The 20,962-nt window shown below is 48.0% G+C and overlaps 1 protein-coding gene across 1 annotated transcript in view; it reads left to right on the plus strand.

Moving 5' to 3' along the window:
• LRRC43 (leucine rich repeat containing 43) overlaps positions 1-18,070 on the plus strand; it is a 29,199-nt gene extending 11,129 nt beyond the window's left edge. The window contains exons 5-12 of the mRNA XM_038763572.1: positions 4,618-4,856; positions 7,614-7,804; positions 9,758-9,882; positions 11,889-12,030; positions 12,260-12,442; positions 12,654-12,848; positions 13,583-13,643; positions 17,866-18,070. Of these exons, the coding sequence (XP_038619500.1) occupies positions 4,618-4,856; positions 7,614-7,804; positions 9,758-9,882; positions 11,889-12,030; positions 12,260-12,442; positions 12,654-12,848; positions 13,583-13,643; positions 17,866-17,990 (1,261 nt within the window). The 3' untranslated portion in view covers positions 17,991-18,070. The remainder of the gene's footprint in view (positions 1-4,617; positions 4,857-7,613; positions 7,805-9,757; positions 9,883-11,888; positions 12,031-12,259; positions 12,443-12,653; positions 12,849-13,582; positions 13,644-17,865) is intronic.
• Positions 18,071-20,962: the final 2,892 nt, after the last annotated feature.

The following is a 20,962-nucleotide window of genomic DNA, read 5'->3' on the forward strand; positions in this document are numbered from 1 at the left end:
TTCATTAGTAAACTTAACTCCATCAGGTCTCAGCTCCCCAAAGTCACTCCTCCTCCTTCTCCAACCCCCCGCTCTCAAACCTCTCCACTACTCTCCCATCCTTCCCAACACGATCTTCAGACGAGATCTCCTCCCTCCTCTCAAGTGCTACTCCAGCTACCTGTGCTTCTGACCCCATTCCCTCTCATTTTATGAAATCTCTCGCCCCTTCCCTCCTCGCCTCCTTAACTTCCATCTTCAACCACTCACTCTCCACTGGTTCCTTCCCCTCTGCCTTCAAACATGGCCATGTCTCCCCCATCCTAAAAAATACCTCTCTTGACCCCACCTCCCCTTCTAGTTATCACCCTATCTCCCTCCTACCATTCCTATCCAAACTCCTTGAACGATTCGTCTACACCCGCTGCCTCGAATTCCTCAATGGCAACTCTCTCCTTGACCCCCTCCAATCTGTCTTCCATCCCCTACACTCCACCGAAACTGCCCTCTCAAAGGTCACCAATGACCCCCTTCTTGCCAAATCCAACGGCTCCTACTCTATCCTAATCATTCATTCATTCATTCAATCATATTTATTGAGCGCTTACTGTGTGCAGAGCACTGTACTAAGCGCTTGGGAAGTACTAGTTAGCAACATATAGAGATGGTCCCTACCTAACAGTGGGCTCACAGTCTAGAAGGGGGAGGCAGAGAACAAAACAAAACATATTAACAAAATAAAATAAATAGAATAAATATGTACAAATAAAATAAATAAATAAAGAGTAATAAATACATGCAAACATATATACATATATACAGTTGCTGTGGAGAGGGGAAGGAGGTAAGGTGTGGGGGATGGAGAGGGGGAGGAGGGGAAGAGGAAAAAGGGGGCTCAGTCTGGGAAGGCCTCCTGGAGGAGGTGAGTTCTCAGTAGGGCCTTGAAGGGAGGAAGAGAGCTAGCTTGGCGGATGTGCGGAGGCAGGGCATTCCAGGCCAAGGGGAGGACGTGGGCCGGGGGTCAACGGTGGGACAGGCGAGAACAAGGCGGCAGAGGAGCAGAGGGTGCCGGCTGGGCTGGAGAAGGAGATAAGGGAGGTGAGGTAGGAGGGGGCGAGGTGATGGACCGCCTTGAAGCCCAGGGTGAGGAGTTTCTGCCTGATGAGTACGTTGATTGGTAGCCACTGGAGATTTTTGAGGAATCTCCTCGACCTCTCAGCTGCCTTCGACACTGTGGACCACCCCCTTCTCCTCAACACACTATCCAACCTTGGCTTCACAGACTCCATCCTCTCCTGGTTCTCCTCTTATCTCTCCGGCTGTTCATTTTCAGTCTCCTTTGCAGGCTCCTCCTCCCCCACCCATCCCCTTACTGAAGGGTTCCTCGAGGTTCAGTTCTTGGTCCCCTTCTGTTCTCTATCTACACTCACTCCCTTGGGGAACTCATTCGCTCCCACAGCTTCAACTATCATCTCTACGCTGATGACACCCAAATCTACATCTCTGCCCCTGCTCTCTCTCCCTTCCTTCAGGCTTGGGTCTCCTCCTGCCTTCAGGACATCTCCATCTGGATGTCTGCCCATCATCTAAAACTCAATATGTCCAAGACTGAACTGCTTATCTTCCCTAACAAACTCTGCCCTCTCCCTGACTTTCCCGTCACTGTAGACGGCACTACCATCCTTCCCATCTCACAAGCCCGCAACCTTGGTGTCAACCTCGACTCCGTTCTCTCGTTCACCCCTCACACCCATTCCGTCACCAAAACCTGCTGGTCTCACCTCCGCAACATCACCAAGATCCGCCCTTTCCTCCTCATCCAAACCGCTACCTTGCTGGTTCAATCTCTCATCCTATCCCAACTGGATTACTGCATCAGCCTTCTCTCTGATCTCCCATCCTCCTGTCTCTCCCCACTTCAGTCTATACTTCACGCTGCTGCCCAGATCATCTTTGTGCAGAAATGCTCTGGGCATGTTACTCTCCTCCTCAAAAATCTCCAGTGGCTACCAGTCAACCTACGCATCAGGCAGAAACTCCTCACACTCGGCTTCAAGGCTGTCCATCACCTCGCCCCCTCCTACCTCCCCTCCCTTCTGTCCTTCTCCAGCCCAGCCCACACCCTCCGTTCCTCTGCCGCTAACCTCCTCACTGTACCTCATTCTCGCCTGTCCCGCCGTCGACCCCCGGCCCACATCCTCCTCCGGCCTGTAATGCCCTCCCTCTGCCCATCCGCCAAGCTAGCTCTCTTCCTCCCTTCAAAGCCCTACTTTGAGCTCACCTCCTCCAGGAGGCCTTCCCAGACTGAGCCCCCTTTTTCCTCTCCTCCTCCCCATCCCCCCCGCCCTACCTCTTTCCCCTCCCCACAGCACCTGCATATATGTTTGTACAGATGCATTACGCTATTTATTTTACTTTTACATATTTACTATTCTATTTGTTTTGTTAATGATGTGTATCTAGCTTTATTTCTATTTATTCTGGTGACTTGACACCTGTCCAAATGTTTTGTTTTGTTTTCTGTCTCCCCCTTCTAGACTGTGAGCCCGTTGTTGGGTAGGGACTGTCTCTATATATTTCCAACTTGTACTTCCCAAGCACTTAGTATAGTACTCTGCACACAGTAAGCACTCAATAAATATGATTGAATGAATGAATGGATGAATGAATGATGGGAAAGGTAAGCAGAGGAAAGGATTTTGGAGGGAAGATGAAGTTCAGTTAAAATACATTGAGCTTAAGGAGTTGGTGGGATAAAATATGGGTCTGGGAAAACCACATATCATCCCTAACTTTCATGTGCTTTTATGTACCTTTAAATACTTAAGCAGATTTGTCAGTAATTGGTTCGCTTCCTCTCCTGGGCACTAGTAGAGGCATTAGGGTTTAGAATTATTCCTCCAGGATAGACCTCCCTTGAATAATGAAACACAATGTTATTGAGAGCTACCCTTTCTCCGCATTTTGAGACTGGAAAATTGGAACCTGGGCAAGTTGTGCAATTTTCTTTCCATTCTTCTTAAGAGTGTACCCTGTGGAAGTGCATGATCATCCCACCAAGCTCCCTTTCTCATGGCCTTCCGGGTTCTGAAAGTCAAAGGCTGATTTAGAGACAAGTAGTTTCATCATTAGTAGATTGTTACGGTTGGCGATGAGAATCGGAGACATTACCCGGATGAGTGATTACACAGATGAGTGTTCCCCTGTGCTTTTTCTTGCTCTTGTACTTTCCAAGGCTGAAGACTAAGATTCAGAGCTGGAAAGTTGGCCCATCCAGTGGGAGTCACTGGAAAATCCACCTCTTCTTCCTTCTAGCTTTTTCTCAGACAAGCCCTGGTTATCATCAGGTTTGTTATCTAGCAGAAATCAAAGGTCACTCTGGATGACTTTCTCTGAAAGCCTCTCTTAGATCAGGGAGACCAACGGGGCCAGGTCAGGCCAGGCTTTGGAATCAGAGGTCCTGAGTTCAAATCCCGGCTCCGCCAATTGCCAGCTGTGTGACGTTGGGCAAGTCACTTCACTTCTCTGTACCTCAGTTACCTCATCTGGAAAATGGGGATTAAGACTGTAAGCCCCCTGTGGGACAACCTGATCACCTTGTAATCTCCCCAGCGCTTAGAACAGTGCTTTGCACATAGTAAGCGCTTAATAAATGCCATCATTATTATTATTATTAGGTCAGCAGGAGAAAACTCCCTTTTGCCTCACTAGCCTGAATGAGATAATCAGAAGGATCCCAGAGGCTCCACGTTATAGCTCCAGGATAAGGGTGCTGTCCAGGGGACTGGGTATCGAGCAAACTGGGAGGGTGGAAGGGGGAAAGATCAGAACAGGGAAGGATGGAGAGCTGAATGGGTGGAGCTACATTCTGGTCTCCTAAGCTGCTGATGTTCAGCACTGGAACACTGAGTAATTCAGTGTCAGAGGGAGGAAGATGTCTGTCTTGTTTTTAAGTGAGAAATGTTGAACTGGTGCTGTATATTTCCTAGACTTTTCTTCACCCCAAGACAAAGTATTTCTACCTGAACATGGCCTGTTGCTCTCTCTTGTCAGCCTCAGAGCTCCTCTTGGCTTGGAGCTCCCCAAGAAACCAGCCCAGAGCCCGGGATCCTAGCCACCTGTGTTCTCCAGGCCCAAGCCCTCACCACTGTTTCTATCTCTACCTTTTCCAACTCCAGACCCTCCAATAACCCCTTGCCCCTTCCCAGGAGCAAAGCACCGATTAGCCTTTGGGCGGTGGAGCATGTGCTGCTCTTGGGGCTTTCAGAGCAGACTGGACAATCCCGGGGAGCTGCTTGACTTGTATTGGCCACACTGGACCAAAGAATTCATGGAAGGCCTTTATTTTCCACTTGGTTTTGGGCCACTCTCCCTTCCGGTATTCCCCTGTGCTCCCACGCCAGCTTTTCCGTCCCCTCTCTATCTGCCCGCTCCCTCTTTCTTCCTTCCCTTTCCAGTTCTCTCCAGGCCCAGTTCTTCCTGGCTCATCCACAAGAAATGGAGATTGCCGAGGAGCAAGGGTAATGATTAGATAAATCTCCAGTCGAGTAGCAATGGGGGAGAGCAGATCCCTGACAGAAGAACAGCTTCCCTTCTTCCTCCCAGCCAAGCTAACTGACCCAAGTTCTCCCCTCCCAGGCCCAACCTGGTCTCCCTGGATCTGGGCTTCAATGATCTGACGGAGCTGCAGAATGTGGTTTCCAGCCTGCGTCCCCTTAGAAAGCTGCGCCTTCTGGTGCTGCAGGGGAACCCTTTGGCCCTGGTCCCCAGCTATCGGGGCTTCACCATCGACAGCCTCTCCCGCCTCTCTGTCCTGGATGACATCACTGTCTCGCCCGATGAGAAGCACCAGTTTTGGGGGCTCAGCCACAAACGAGGTGAGCCTGCTGGGAAGGTGGGGGAGAGGGGAGACTGACATCCTTCTCCTCCCTGTCCATCCTACCTCCTAGGTGCTCAGAGGCTCAGCCCATAACTTAGAGTTAGCCTGGCCACCTGGCTCAGACCCTGCTCAGGCTTCACATGGCATCCCAGGCCTTTGGTCCCTGTGTTCAGATTAAGTTCACAGGTGGAGTAGGGAAATATCACAAATTGAAACCTTAATTTCACAAAGGAGAAGGGGACAAGAAGGACTCCTTTTAATTATTATTGGTATTATTATGACATTAAGCCCTTACTATATACCAAGTACTGTACTGAGTCAATCAGTCGATCACCGGTGTTTATTGAGGGCTTACTGTGTGTGGTTCTGAAGTAGATTCTAGTTAATCAGGTCAGACATAGTCCCTGTCCCACATGGGGCTCACAGTCTAAGTAGGAGGGGGCGCAGGCAGTGAATTCCTATTTAACAGATGAGGAAACTGAGACACAGGGAAGTTGTGACTTGCCCAAGCTCAAACAGTAGACAAGTGGCAAAGTTGCCAATAGAACCCAGGTCCTCTGACTCCCCACTGGACCACACTGCTCCTCTTTGCCTTTAGAATGGCAGTGTGACCTAATGGAAAGATCATGGGATTGGGAGTCGGGAAGCCTGAGCCCTAATCCCAGCTCTGCCACTAGCCTGCTATGTATCCCCTCTGGGTCTCATTCATTCATTGTCATATTTATTAAGCCCTTAATGTGTGCAGAGCACTGTACTAAGTGCTTGGCCCAATTTCCTCACTTGTAAAATGAGGCCAAACTGCCTTCTATCTCCACCTCTTAGACTAGGAGCTCAGGAGAGCTCAGTGGAAAGAGCAGGACTTGGGAGTCAGAGGTCATGGGTTCTAATCCCTGCTCCGCTATTTGTCAGCTGTGTGACTTTGGGCAAGTCACTTAACTTTTTTGTGCCTCAGTTACCTCATCTGTAAAATGGGGATTAAGATTGTGAGCCCCACATGGGACAACCTGATCACCTTGTATCCTCCCCAGTGCTTAAAACAGTGCTTTGCACATAGTAAGCACTTAACAAATACCAAAATTATCATTATTATTATGGCTATGTCTAATGTCATTAGCCTGTCTGTCTCTACCTCAGAGCTTAGTCCTGTGCTGGCTGGCACTTGGTAAGCGCTTAACAAATTGTTGTCCGTCTCCCTCTTCTAGACTGTGAGCCCGTTGTTGGGTAGGGACTATCTCTATATGTTGCCGACTTGTACTTCCCAAGGGCTTAGTACAGTGCTCTGCACACAGTAAGTGCTCAATAAATACGATTGAATGAATGATTGAATGAATTAGTGTGGAGCCCCCTTTTTCCTCTCCTCCTCCCCATCCCCCCACCCTATCTCCTTCCTCTCCCCACAGCACTTGTATATATTTGTACAGATTTATTACTCTATTTTCTTTACTCGTTCATATTTACTATTTTATTTAATGTGGTAATGATGTGCATGTAGCTATAATTCTATTTGTTCTGACGATTTTGACACCCGTCTACATGTTTGGTTTTGTTGTCTGTCTCCCCCTTCTAGACTGTGAGCCCGTTGTTGGGTAGGGACCGTCTCTATATGTTTCCGACTTGTGCTTTCCAATCGCTCTATTTTCTTTACTCGTTCATATTTACTATTCTATTTATTGTGGTAATGATGTGCATGTAGCTATAATTCTATTTGTTCTGACGATTTTGACACCCGGCTACATGTTTGGTTTTGTTGTCTGTCTCCCCCTTCTAGACTGTGAGCCCGTTGTTGGGTAGGGACCGTCTCTATATGTTGCCGACTTGTACTTCCCAATCGCTTCTCCCAGTGCTCAGCACCCAGTAAGCGCTCTATAAATACGATTGAATGAATGAATGAATGTGGTACCCTTTCCATTGTGTAAGACCGCCCCCTCGTGGCCGTTGTGTGCTGCTGCAGGAGAACCTTCCCCGTGTCAGGGTGAGGCCTGCCATCCATCCATCCATCCATCAATCAAGCAATCAATCAATCGCATTTATTGAGCGCTTACTGTGTGCACTGTACTAAGCGCTTGGGAAGTACAAGCTGGCAACATATAGAGACAGTCCCTACCCAACAGTGGGCTCATAGTCTAGAAGGGGGAGACAGAGAACAAAACCAAACATACTAACAAAATAAAATAGATAGAATAGATAGGTACAAGTAAAATAAATAAATAAATAGAGTAATAAATATGTACAAACATATATGCATATATACAGGTGCTGTGGGGAAGGGAAGGAGGTAAGATGGGGGGGATGGAGAGGGGGACGAGGGGGAGAGGAAGGAAGGGGCTCAGTCTGGGAAGGCCTCCTGGAGGAGATGAGCTCTCAGTAGGGCCTTGAAGGGAGGAAGAGAGCTAGCTTGGCAGATGGGCAGAGGGAGGGCATTCCAGGCCCGGGGAAGGACGTGGGCCGGGGGTCGATGGCAGGACAGGCGAGAATGAGGCACGGTGAGGAGATTAGTGGCAGAGGAGCGGAGGGTGCAGGGTGGGCTATAGAAGGAGAGAAGGGAAGTGAGGTAGGAGGGGGCAAGGTGCTGGAAAGCCTTGAAGCCGAGGGTGAGGAGTTTCTACCAGATGCGCAGATTGATTGGTAGCCACTGGAGATTTTTGAGGATTTTTGAGGATCGCCATCCCATCATCTCCATCCAATCCGCCGGTACTTGGAAGGCAGTCGGCATCACCGGGTACCTCACTGCTCAAGACCCACTTGTGCATTTCAGCTCTCGTGGAGGATGAGGCGCAGCTGGTGGTGACCGTAGGGCGTGTTGGGGGCGTCCCGAACTCTGCAGCCGAAGACCCAGAGCCGGGGCCTGATGGCCCTTACATCTCCTACAGCTACTACGTGACCTACGACTTCATGGAAGATGAGGAGGCCAGCAGAGGAAGCAAGGTCACAGGGGTCCTGGCCGAGGTGGGTGGGGGAATCCCTTTCCAGATCTGTGGTAGGGGGGAATGGGACTGAGACCTTGACTCTTCTGGGGTGCCACGGATATAATAATGATGGTATTTATTAAGCGCTTACTATGTGCAAAGCACTGTTCTAAGCGCTGGGGAGGTTACAAGGTGATCAGGTTGTCCCACATGGGGCTCACAGTCTTTATCCTCATTTTACAGATGAGGGAACTGAGGCCCAGAGAAGTGAAGTGACTTGCCCAAAGCCACACAGCTGATAAGTGGCAGAGCCAGGATTTGAACCCATGACCTCTGACTCCACAGCCTGTACTCTTTCCACTGAGCCATGCTGCTTCTCTGATATGATGGAGAGTTAATAATAATAATGGAATTTATTAAGCACTTACTATGTGCAAAACACCGTTCTAAGCACCGGGGAGATTACAAGGTGATCAGGTTGTCCCACGGGGGGCTGACGGTCTTAATCCCTATTTTACAGATGAGGTAACTGAGGCACAGAAAAGTTAAGTGACTTGACCAAAGTCACACAGCTTACAATTGGCAGATCTGGGATTTGAACCCATGACCTCTGACTCCAAAGCCCATGCTCTTTCCACTAAGCCATGCTGCTTCTCTGTTGTAACTCCATTCTGTATCAGAACTCCATTCTGATCTTTCTCCAGATGGGAGGAGGTGTGGTTTGCTAGCTGGTGCCCAGGAAGCTTTGTGAGCTGCAGTTTATAATAGTAATATTAATAATGGGACTTGGTAAGTGCTTACTTTGTGCCACGCGCTGTTTTGAGCGCTGGAGAAGATACAAGTTAATCAGGTTGAACATAGTCCCTGTTCCACATGGGGCTCACATTCTTAAACCCCATTTTTTACAGTTGAGGTAACTGAGATCCAGAGAAGTTAAGGTACTTGCCCAAGGTCCCATAGCAGACACTTGCCGGGGCCAGGATTAGAACCCAGGTCCTTCTGATTTCCAGGCCCGTGCTCTATCCACTAAACCACCCAGTTTATCCATGCCGCTCCCAATGTCTGAGATTAAGTGCTTTGATCTCCTCTTTTGGGATGGTCTGACTGAATACAAGGCCCAGAAGTCAGCTTTCTCGGACTCTGCCCTCCCTCCCTTAAGGATGTGGGCTGGTTAAGCAAACTTAAGAAAGCGATCCTGAATGGCTCCGTGTCAAGGACTTTTAGGAAAAACGCTGGAAGGCATTTCTGCTCAGATGATACAGGATGGGCCACTTAAATCAAGGTCTGTTTAATAATGGCATTTGTTAAGTGCTATGTGCCAGGCACTGTTCTAAGCGCTGGGGTAGATACAAGATAATCAAGTTGGACGCAGTCCCTGTTCTACATAAGGCTCACAGTCTCAATCCCCGTTTTACAGATGAGGGAACTGAGGCACAGTGAAGTGACTTGCCAAGGTCAGACAGCAGACAATTGGTGGAGCTGGGATTAGAGAAGCAGCGCGGCTCATCCCCCTTTTAGACTGTGAGCCCACTGTTGGGTAGGGACTGTCTCTATGTGTTGCCAATTTGTACTTCCCAAGGGCTTAGTACAGTGCTCTGCACATAGTAAGCGCTCAGTAAATACGATTGATTGATTGATTAAAGAGCCCTGGCTTTGGAGTCAGAGGTCATGGGTTCAAATCCCGGCTCCGCCACTTGTCAGCTGTGTGACTTTGGGCAAAGTCACTTCACTTCTCTGTGCCTCAGTTACCTCATCTGTAAAATGGGGATCAAGACTGTGAGGCCCCCATGGGACAACCTTGTAACCTCCCCAGTGCTTAGAACAGTGCTTTGCACAAAGTAAGCACTTAATAAATGCCATTATTATTATTATTAGAATCCTGTTCCTTCTGACACCCAGGCCTGTGCTGTATCCTCTAGGCCATGCTAAGTGAAGGTTGCCTTTGTCTTGGGTGTGTGTGTGTGTGTCTGTGTGTCTTTGTCTTTTGGGACAGGTGATCCAAGCTTCTGGGAGCCAGGGTTCTCTGATCTCCAAGAGTCCACCAGAAGACAATAAAGAGGCCAGAGAGTTAGCAGCACCACTGCCCGTCGCCAATGCCCGGCTGACGCCACCCCCAGGGTGAGGATGGGTTCCAAGTCGAGAGCAACGTGGAGGGGCTGATGGGGTCTGAAAGAGCCATTCTGGCCTGTTTCCTGCTGACAGCTGAGCCATTGCCCTGGATTCCTCCGATGAATTATTAATGGTTATCCCTATCCTGCCAGTTACCTGATCGGAGTCGTCCCTGCCCTGCCCGCCAACTGTTGTAGCCTGCTCCTAGACCTACTCCTGAACCTCTGGGAATACCAGAAATCAAGTCTTAATGGGCAATGCCAGAGGGGTGCTGCCAGACTGGCCAAACAGAGCTTCTCTACCAGTCCCAAGGCCAGTTTGAAGTCCTGGTCCTTTGAACTGGGCATGATTCTAGCCCCTCAATCCCTGGAATCACCTAGCTGATGTCCACATGACTTTTTAAAAAAATAAAATGGTATTTTTTAGGTGCTTACTACTATGCGTCAAGCAGTGGGGTAGATACAAGTTTATCAGGTTGAATGCAGTCCCTGTCCCTCATGGGGCTCACAGTCCAAGTGACTTCAGGGGTAGAATCAGCCAGTCAGTTGTATTTATTGAGTGCTTACTGTGTGAAGAGCACTGTACTAAGCACTTGGGGAAAGTATAGTATAACAATAAACAGACACGTTACCCATAATGAGCTTACAGTTTAGAGGGGAAAGCAGATGTTATTATAAATAAATACAAATCATGCTTGGGGCAGAGAAGGGGCAGTGGGTCTAAATATTTGTTCCCCTCCTTGAAAACACTTTTCTCCAGTCAGGGCAGGAAGGAAAGCAAGGGAGATCAGGAAGTTCTAACAGTCGGCACTCTATCTCGGCTGAGCTGCCTGTTGATCTGGACCAAGACATGAAGCTCCTCAGGGTCTTTGCCTTATATAATAATAATAATAGTAATATACGGTATTTGTTAAGTGCTTATTATGTACCAGGCACTGTTCTAAGCGCTGGGATAGATACAAGATAATCTGGTTAATTCAGTCATTCATTCATTTCAATTGTATTTATTGAGCACTTACTGTGTGCAGAGCACTGTACTAAGTGCTTGGGAAAGTACAACAGAGAGTGACATTCCCCGCCCATAACAAGCTCACAGTCTAAAAGTGGGGCGATAGACATCAATAAAATTAAATAAAAGAATAAATAAAATTACAGACATGTTCATAAGTGCTTTGGGGCTGGGAGGAGGGGAGAGCAAAAGAGGAGCAAGTCAGGCCAATGCAGAATGGAATGGGAGATGAGGAAAAGTGGGGCTTAGTCTGGGAAGGCCTCTTGGAGGAGATGTGCCTTCAGTAAGGCTTTGAAGCGGGTGAGAGTGGTTGTCTGTTGGATTAGAGGAGGGAGGGTGTTGCATCCGGGTGGACCCAGTCCCTGTCCCACACAGGGCTCACAGTCTTAATCCTCATTTTACAGTTGAGGGAACTGAGGCCCAGAGAAGTGAAGTGACTTGCCCAAGGTCACACAGCAGACAAGTGGTGGAGCCAGGACTAGGACATAGGTCCCTTAGTCTCCCAGGCCTGTGCTTTATCCACTAGGCCACGCTACTTCTCATATTTGTTAAGCACCTACTATGTGTCCAGCACTGTGCTAAGCACTGGAGTGGATATAAGCAAATTGGGTTGGACACAGTTCCTATCCCACATGGGCTCACAGTCTCAATCCTCATTTAAGTGATGAGGTAACTGTCTGCTGTGTGACCTTGGGCAAGTCACTTCACTTCTCTGTCCCTCAGTCTTTTAGACTGTGAGCCCACTGTTGGGTAGGGACTGTCTCTATGTGTTGCCAATTTGTACTTCCCAAGCGCTTAGTACAGTGCTCTGCACATAGTAAGCGCTCAATAAATACGATTGATGATGATGATGAAGTGGTGGAGCTGGGATTAGAACCCATGTCCTTCTGACTCCCAAGTCCCTGCTTCGTTAGAAGTGGGACTGGCAGGGCCACCTTTGCTCCGAGTTGGGAGCCGCGGCACCAGGCCACCAGGGTCTAGGGTGACTGGTGTCTTGGCATTCACAGTGCGGTTCTGTTCAGCACTCTCCACAAGCCCTGGGCCGACGTGATTGAGTGTAACTACAGCATGCAGCACTGCCTGACGGACCTTGTACCTCTGAAGGCCTTTCTGCTGTCAGGGACCACGGTGACGGTGGTGGAGGAAAAGGTGATGGGGTCGAGCGCCAGAAGGGTTAGCGCCCAAATGGGCCCTGAGCAATTTCTTCTCTCCCAGAACTGGTGAAGGGCGGGATGGAGGAAAGTCGTGGTGGGATCTCGGGTTCTTGAAAAATCGGAAACCCACAGGGATCATCTGGGATTCCCCTGGCCTGACTAATCCCCAAATTGCTGGGCTCTTTTTAGGGGTATTGAGTTTGGATGGGGTGTGTATCCTCTAGATTCTCTCTTGGCCGATTCTTCCCCCTCCCTCCGAGAGTTCTCCACTTGGCAAAAAAGAAAAGAAGAACCAAGAGGTGGGCAAGAAGAACAAAGAAGTGGGCAAGAAGAACCAAGAGAAGGGCCAGAAGAACCAAGAGATGGGCAAGAAGAACCAAGAGATGGGCAAGAAGGAAAAGCCAAAGGTACACACTTGGAATGAGTTTAACCTGAGTTCCACCTGACTCCCTGGCTGGAAATGGAGGCAGAGAGTCAGTGCCATCTGTTTCTCACTCTTTTCCCTTTCTCCAGCCTGCCCTGCCTCCTCCCTACCCCCTTCACCCCCCACCTTCATGCCCACCACAGTTCCTTCTACCCTCTGGGGCCTGCTTTTTTGTTCCTTTTTCTCTTGATCAGGGTGGGAAAGAAGCTGGCAAGCATAAGCGGAAGGAGATCCCGCGAGACTTGCAGCAGGATCCTCCCCTGCTGCGGGTCCTGGGCAGTGGTCAGCTCAGCCTGGAGCCCCTGGTGTCTGGTGAGGCGCAAGTGTCTGCTGTGTGCAACTTTGGGGTCCTCCGCTCCGTGCCTACACCGGGGACTGCTTCCATCAAGGTACAGCCTAGCACCCTCTCTCCTAAACCCTGCCAATTTGCCAAATCCCCCATCTCTCCTCAATGGCACCTTAACCTTCAGGGGTGGGCAGGAGCCTGGGTTGAGGCCTGTTATCATGGAAACGACATCAAGATTCTCCCAGCACACCTGACTCCTTAGTGCAGGGGGCCAACTTGAGTTGGGAGCTGGGGGGAGCTTCAGAGAGGGGAGGCAGAGCAGGAGTATGAGAGAAGTCAAAAGCAAGGCCACCCCCCTACCCCCAATCATCATCATCCTTTATCCATCCGATCACCTCACTGCCTCACCAATATCAATGCCTCCCTGCTCCTTTCAGATCCCTCCTAGGTGTAACAGACCTTAGGGTGTGAAGTGACTTGGGCAGGGCTTCTCCTCTTTCTCCCATCTTCCCCTCACCACTGTTCCTCCTGGCCCAGCCAAGTACCAGGAAAGTGGAGGTAGGGACCCACAGAGAGGTTTAGGACTGCAGCTTGGAGTTGTAAGTAGGCAGGAAAGAATCTCTCATTGCCCCCTTTCTCCTCTACTCCCTCCAGCTCCAATCAATCAATCAGGGAGGGGTCCTTTATGGAGCACTTACTGGGTGCAAAGCACTGTACTAAGCCCAGGGAGAGAATCCATAGGTGGGAATTAGACACGGTCCCTGTCTCCTAGGGGTGGGGGTGGAGGGTGGCTCACAATCTAAGACCAAGATTATTTTTTTGTGTTCACTTCTTCAGGAAACAAAGGACAAGAAGAGTGGGAAAAAAGATGAGTCAGATCAGAAGGCAGCAGCTAGAGGTAATAAAGACTGGCCCTGTCCACCCACCGTGAGATATCGTCGTAGAGGTTTATTGTTGGTTTGATTTGGAAGTCAGGAAGTTTGCTCTTCAGATGACTTTCTTTGTCTCCCAGGCAGGCCTCATTCCTCTCTCTTTCCCAGGCAGAGACTCGGGGAAGAGAAGGGAGGGCAGGTGGAGGACAGGAGAAGAGAATAGGTATGGGGGGAGAAGAGAATGGGGATGGGAGGAGAAGAGAGAGTTTAAGAACCTTAGCCCTTTTAGCTGCTTTGAAGTAACAAAGGGATGTGTTTGGATAGGTGACATATTAGCATGGTATACTTTTCTGTCCTTCACTGAGAGCATAGGGATTCTGACTGCAAATAGAAGGGGGCTCTGAGGGTGGGGACCCAGCTTCCAGAGAATAATAATAATAATAATAATAATAATAATAATAATAATAATAATGGCATTTATTAAGCGCTTACTATGTACAAAGCACTGTTCTAAGTGCTGGGGAGTTTACAAGGTGATCAGATTGTCCCACGGGGAGCTCACAGTCTTAATCCCCATTTTACAGATGAGGTAACTGAGGCACAGAGAAGTTAAGTGACTTGCCCAAAGTCACACAGCTGACAAGTGGCGGAGCCAGGATTTGAACCGATGACCTCTGACTCCGAAGCCCAGGCTCTTTCCACTGAGCCACGCTGCTTCCCAGAAGTAGTCTGGTTACTCTTTGGGCCCAGAACTCTACAGATGGGGCCTATTTGGGCAAACATTACTCGGCTGTGGGCTAATATAACCATGCCTAGCTTTGAACAAATGCTTTCCCTATTGCGTACCATGCAGCAGATTGAAGAGACAGCCAGAATACCTGGGCTAAGCAACCTCCCTGCCCATCTATTTCCCTAGCACCGTTGCCAAAATACTGAGGTCAGGTGCTCTGACAAATGTCCTACATCCCAGAGATGATGAAACTTATGTATTCGTTTTTGGTTTATCCACTTGTGTGAATAACTGATCTATTATTTATATCTTCTCTAATGCCCATATCGGTAATTAGTACCGACACCCTGAGTCACTGCTCTTAACTGGTTCCGTGAAAATCGGGTAAGCGATAGGGCTAAACGAATTAGTTTTCCATAGAAAATAACATAGAGCTCATTATTAAGGAGTTCCCAAGATCCAAAAAATTGAGAAGGTAAGTTAGATAGAGAGTAGCTAAATAAGGTAAGGTAAAGGTAGAAGACTTGGTCCTTTCTCTCAAGGCATTTACAATATAAAGCTAAGTCCTGCCTACCTTTCCTCGCTGATTTCTAGACTGTGAGCCCGTTGTTGGGTAGGGACCGTCTCTCTATGTTGCCAACTTGTACTTCCCAAGCGCTTAGTACAGTGCTGTGCACACAGTAAGCACTCAATAAATATGATTGAATGAATGAAAGAATGAATCTCATATTACAAACCCATCCCTCACACTTCACTCCTCTAACACCAACCTACTCACTCTACCTCCATCTTGTCTCTCTCACTCACCTAACCCTTGCCTACATCCTCCTTCTGGCCTGAAATTCACCCCACCCACCTCAAATCCGACAGACCACAATCTCCCCACATTCAAAGCCCTATAAAAATCACATCTCTTCCAAGAGGCCTTCCCTGACTAAGCCTTCATTTCCCTATCCACTCTTCTTTCCACGTCATTTATGGAGTTGGGCCTGTACTCCCTAAACACTCGATATTCGCCACAGCACTTATGAATTTATCCTATACTCTCCCATTCCCTTATCAGGAATTCATTTTAATATCTGTCTCCCCCTCTAAACTGTAACCTTGTGGGCAGGGAACATGTCTACCAACACCCACTGTATTTTTCTCTCCCTAGTACTTAATACAGTTCTCAGCACATAGTGAGCTATTTTTTTAAAATAGTATTTGCTAAGCGCTTCCTATGTCCCGGGAACAGTACTAAGTGCTGGGGTAGATATAAGATAGATAATCAGACCCCATGTAGGGCTAACAGTCTAAGTAGTAGAGAAAGACAGGTACTCATAGTAAGCGCTTAAAAAACGCTAAAATTACTATTTATTATTGTTATTATTATTATTATGGTAAATACCACAATTCTCCTTCCTGATTGAAGAGAAAACTTCGGAGAATGTTCTGGTTACAGTAGCATTTATTGAGCGCCCGTTTGGTGTGGTGCACTGAACTAGCCACTTGCGGGGGCGGTGAGGACGGGGGGTGGGGGGGTTGGGCTCTGTGTGTGTGTGTGTGTGTGTGTGTGTGTGTGTGCGCGCGCGCGCACGCGCACACGCCCACCTTGTGAGGTATCATTGCATTGAGAAGCAGCATGGCTCAGTGGAAAGAGCCCGGGCTTTGGAGTCAGAGGTCATGGGTTCAAATCCCAGCTCGGCCACTTGTCAGCTGTGTGACTTTGGGCAAGTCACTTAACTTCTCTGGGCCTCAGTGACCTCATCTGTAAAATGGGGATTAAGACTGTGAGCCCCACGTGGGACAACCTGATCACTTTGTATCCCCCCAGTGCTTAGAACAGTGCTTTGCACATAGTAAGCGCTTAATAAATGCCATTATTATTATTATTCAGCGCTTAGAACGGTGCTTTGCACATAGTAAGCGCTTAACAAATGCCATTATTAGTAGTAGTATTATTACTAAATCCCCATTTTGCAGTGAGGGAACTGAGGCACAGAGAAGTTAAGTGACTTACCCTAGGTCACACAGCAGAAAAGTGGCAGAGGCAGGATTAGAACCCAGATCTCCCGACTCCCAGGCCTATTCTCTTTCCACTAGGTCATGCTGAATTAAACAGAAACTCCTGCCCTCGGTTTTAAGGCACTCAATCAGCTCTCTCCATCCTACCTTACCTCGCTGATCTTCTATGACAATCCAACCCATGTGTTTAACTCTTCTAATGCCAACCTACTCACAGCAACTCAATCAATCAATCAATCATATTTATTGAGCGCTTACTGTGTGCAGAGCACTGTACTAAGCGCTTGGGAAGTACAAGTTGGCAACATATAGAGACCGTCCCTACCCAACAGTGGGCTCACAGTCTAAAAATCTGATCTGTCTCACAACTGACCCCTTGCCCACATCTTCCTTCTGGCCTGGAACTCCCTCCCACATCATAGCCAACAGTCCACCATCTTCAAAGCCCTATTAAAATTACATCTCCTCCAAGAGGCCTTGTGTAGCCCTCCATTTCCCCACCAATTCAACCTCCTTTCTGCATTTCCTATGTACTTGGGTCCTGGGCCCCTAAATACTTTTGATTTTCTCCCCACCCCTGTCTCACATCATCCTTAAGCACTTTATTACTCACCCCACCCCAGGATTTATGTACATATCTTTAAATGCTGCCATTTCCCCTATCTATAATTTCATTCAGTTGTATTTATTGAGCACTTCCTGTGTGCAAAGCATTATTCTAAGCGCTTGGGAGAGCACAATACAACAACATTCCCTGTCCACAACTGGCTCACAGTCTAGAGGGGTAGACAGGCCTTAAAATACATAAATACATAAATAAATAAATTACAGATATATATATATACATGGCTGTGAGGCTGGAAAGAAGGAAGAATGAAGGGAGCAAGTCAGGGTGATATAGAAAGGAGTGGGAGAAGAGGAGAGGAGGGCTTAGGGAAGGCTTCTTGTTGAAAATGTGCCTATAATTTATTTAAATGTCTCCTCTCACTAGATCTTAAATTTGTGGTAGGCAGGGATCATGTCTACTAACTCTACTAACTTCATTCATGCATTCCATCGTATTTATTGAACGCTTACTGTGTGCAAAGCACTGGATTAAGCGCTTGGGAAGTACAAGTCAGCAACATTCATTCATTCAGTCAGTCGTATTTATTGAGCACTTACTGTGTGCAGAGCACTGTACTAAGCGCTTGGGAAGTACAAGTCGGCAACATATAGAGACGGTCCCTACCCAACAACGGGCTCACAGTCTAGAAGGGGGGAGACAGACAACAAAACAAAACATGTAACTCTATTGTATTGTACAACTCTATTGTATTGTCCTCTCCCAGCCGCTTAGTATAGTGCTTTATACACACTAAGCATGCTCAGTAAATGCAATTGATTAAAAATGGGTTAATATGTGAGTCCAGAAAGTGGTGTTTAAAAGACATTTTGGGGTAGTTCCGCAGATTGAGAATAATTAATTTTTACTTCACAAGGTTGACTGTCTTCTTTTTTCCCACCCCCAGGAAAAGGGAAAGTCAGAGAGTACCTTGAGACTGAAACGGTTGAACCCCAACCTGAGCCCTTAACAGTAGAAATCCACGTGCAGTTAATTCAGTGGAAGAGCACTGCAGAAGCTATGAAGAAATGAGAGGATCAACCACTGGGTGCATAATGCCTGGCTTCTTTGAGTGTTTCTGGGTTTTTTTTCCTCTTCAATTAATTGACTTTTGGCCCATGTGCTGATGTGTGGTCTAAAGATGCCTGCTAGAGCCTGGGAACTGGGATGCCTGGGTTCCAGCCCCAAAGTACATGGTTTTGGACAAACCCCTCCACCCCTATTGGCCCTCAGTTTACCTATTTGGAATCCCAAGGTGATTTAGGAATAGTGACAAAGAGAATTAGATTGAAAACAGACTCGTTAAGGAAGCAAAACATGACGCTGGGCTCCAGGCTTGAGTGTGTCCCTGAAGTCAGCTAGGTTCAGCCATGATGGGTTTGCTTGGGTTCCCCCCGGGGTGGGACGAGGGGCCTGGGATTTTGGGGGAGTCCAGCAACTGTGGCATTGCCCCGTGAATGGGGGCAATCCCTGTGAACCCCTAGACCCTGTTGGGGCTTGGGCCAGGCTTTAATATTGATAATAATAATAATGGTGCTTGTGAAGCACTTACTATGTGCCAATCACTGTTCTAAGCGCTGGTCCTAATAATAATAATAATATTTGTTAAGCGCTTACTATGTGCAAAGCACTGTTCTAAGCACTGGGGAGCTTACAAGGTGATCAGGTTGTCCCTCGTGGGGCTCACAGTCTTAATCCCCATTTTACAGATGAGGTAACTGAGGCACAGAGAAGTTAAGTGACTTGCTCAAAGTCACCCAGCTGACAGTCGGCGGAGCCGGGATTTGAACCCACGAACTCTGACTCCAAAGCCCACGCTCTTTCCACCGAGCCACGCTGCTTCTTCTGTCCTAGTGAACATAGCTTCCCATTCTGAGTTTCTATCATCATCAATCATCAATCGTATTTATTGAGCGCTTCCTGTGTGCAGAGCACTGTACTAAGCTTTTGGGAGGTACAAGTTGGCAACATATAGAGACAGTCCCTACCCAACAGTGGGCTCACAGTCTAAAAGGGGGAGACATATCAGAGTTACATAGACGGCATTTGTGGCTCAGCCACTCCCCCACATCCCCATCCACCCGGCCCAAGCTGTAACTCAGCCCCTTTTAGAAAATTGGCATTTTAGCCCTTAGTGCCTTGGCCCGCTCCTCGGGGAGTGGACACAGCACAGACTATAGTCTGTTCAATGGGCAGGCTTGAAAACGCAAGACTCATGAAAGCTCTGAGGCCGGGTTGATTAAAAAGGATGTCAGCGTACTTCTGTATCGGCGGGATCTTTACCAAGAGAAGCAGTGTAGCCCGGTGGATGGAGCATGGGCGTGGAAATCAGAAGGACCTGGGTTCGAATTCTGACTCTGCCAATTGTCTGCTGTGTGACATTGGGGAAGTCACTTGAGTTCTCTGTGCCTCATTTACCTCATCTGTAAAGTGGGTGTTAAGACTGGGTGTCTCTTGTGGGACAGGGACTTTGTCCAACCCCATTACTCTATTTATTTATTTTACTTGTACATATCTATTCTATTTATTTTATTTTGTTAGTATGTTTGGTTTTGTTCTCTGTCTCCCCCTTTTAGACTGTGAGCCCACTGTTGGGTAGGGACTGTCTCTATATGTTGCCAACTTGTACTTCCCAAGCGCTTAGTACACTGCTCTGCACACAGTAAGCGCTCAATAAATACGATTGATTGATTGATTGATTGATTGATTAGCTTTTATCTACCCCAGTACTTAGTATAGTTTCCGGAACATTCATTCATTCAATCATATTTATTGAGCGCTTACTGTGTGCAGAGCACTGTACCAAGCGCTTGGGAAGCGCAAGTCGGCAACATATAGAGACGGTGGCATAGTGGATAGAGCACGGGCCTGGGTCTCACAAGGTCATGGGTTCTAATCCCAGCTCTGCCCCTTGTCTGCAGTGTGATCTTGGACAAGTCACTTCACTTCTCTGTGCCTCAGTTACCTCATCTGTAAAATGGGAATTAAGACTGTGAGCCCAGGTGGGACAGGGGCCGTGTCTGACTCGATTTGCTTGTATCATCATCATCAATCATATTTATTGAGCGCTTACTGTGTGCAGAGCACTGTACTAAGCGCTTGGGAAGTACAAGTTGGCAACATATAGAGACAGTCCCTACCCAACAGTGGGCTCACAGTCTAAAAGTGGCAGAGGCTGGATTAGAACCCACGACTTCTGACTCCCAAACCCACTCTGCCTTGTATCCATCCCAGCGCTTAGCACAGTGCCTGGCACACAGTAAGCGCTTACAAATACCACAATTATTATAATATTTACCAAATGCCAATTGTTAAATTCATCCAGAGGCACAGTTAATGGTGTTTTCCCCCAAGAGATCCCAGCCACTGTCCTAGTTCCAAAACAAAAGGGCAGCTGGACTCTGCATGGTGCCCAGAGAGGTCACTCCCCAATCCCCATCCTATTCCCGCAATCCCACTGTTTCTCCCAGCCTCATCCCGGCTCCGCCACTTGTCTGCTGTGTGACCTTGGGCAAGTCACTTCAGTGTGGCTTAGTGGAAATCAATCAATCAATTGTATTTATTGAGCGCTTACCGTGTGCAGAGCACTGTACTAAGCGCTTGGGAAGTACAAGTTGGCAACATATAGAGACAGTCCCTACCCAACAGTGGGCTCACAGTCTAAAAGAGCATGGGCTTGGGAGTCAGAGGTCATGGGTTCTAATCCCTACTCTGCCACTTGTCAGCTGTGTGACTTTGGGCAAGTCACTTCACTTCTCTGTGCCTCATTTCCCTCACCTGTAAAATGGGGATGAAGACTGTGAGCCCCCCGTGGGACATCCTGATCACCTTGTAACCTCCCCAGCTCTTAGAACAGTGCTTTGCATATAGTAAGCGCTTAATAAATGCTATCATTATTATTATTATTATTAACCTGATAACCTTGTATCCATCCCAGTGCTTCGAACAGTGCTCAGCACATAGTAAGCACTTGCAAATACCATCATTATTATTATTATTATTCT

This window comes from Tachyglossus aculeatus, chromosome 21 (genome assembly GCF_015852505.1).
Source record: "Tachyglossus aculeatus isolate mTacAcu1 chromosome 21, mTacAcu1.pri, whole genome shotgun sequence".
In the NCBI taxonomy this organism is placed as follows: Eukaryota; Metazoa; Chordata; class Mammalia; order Monotremata; family Tachyglossidae; genus Tachyglossus; species Tachyglossus aculeatus.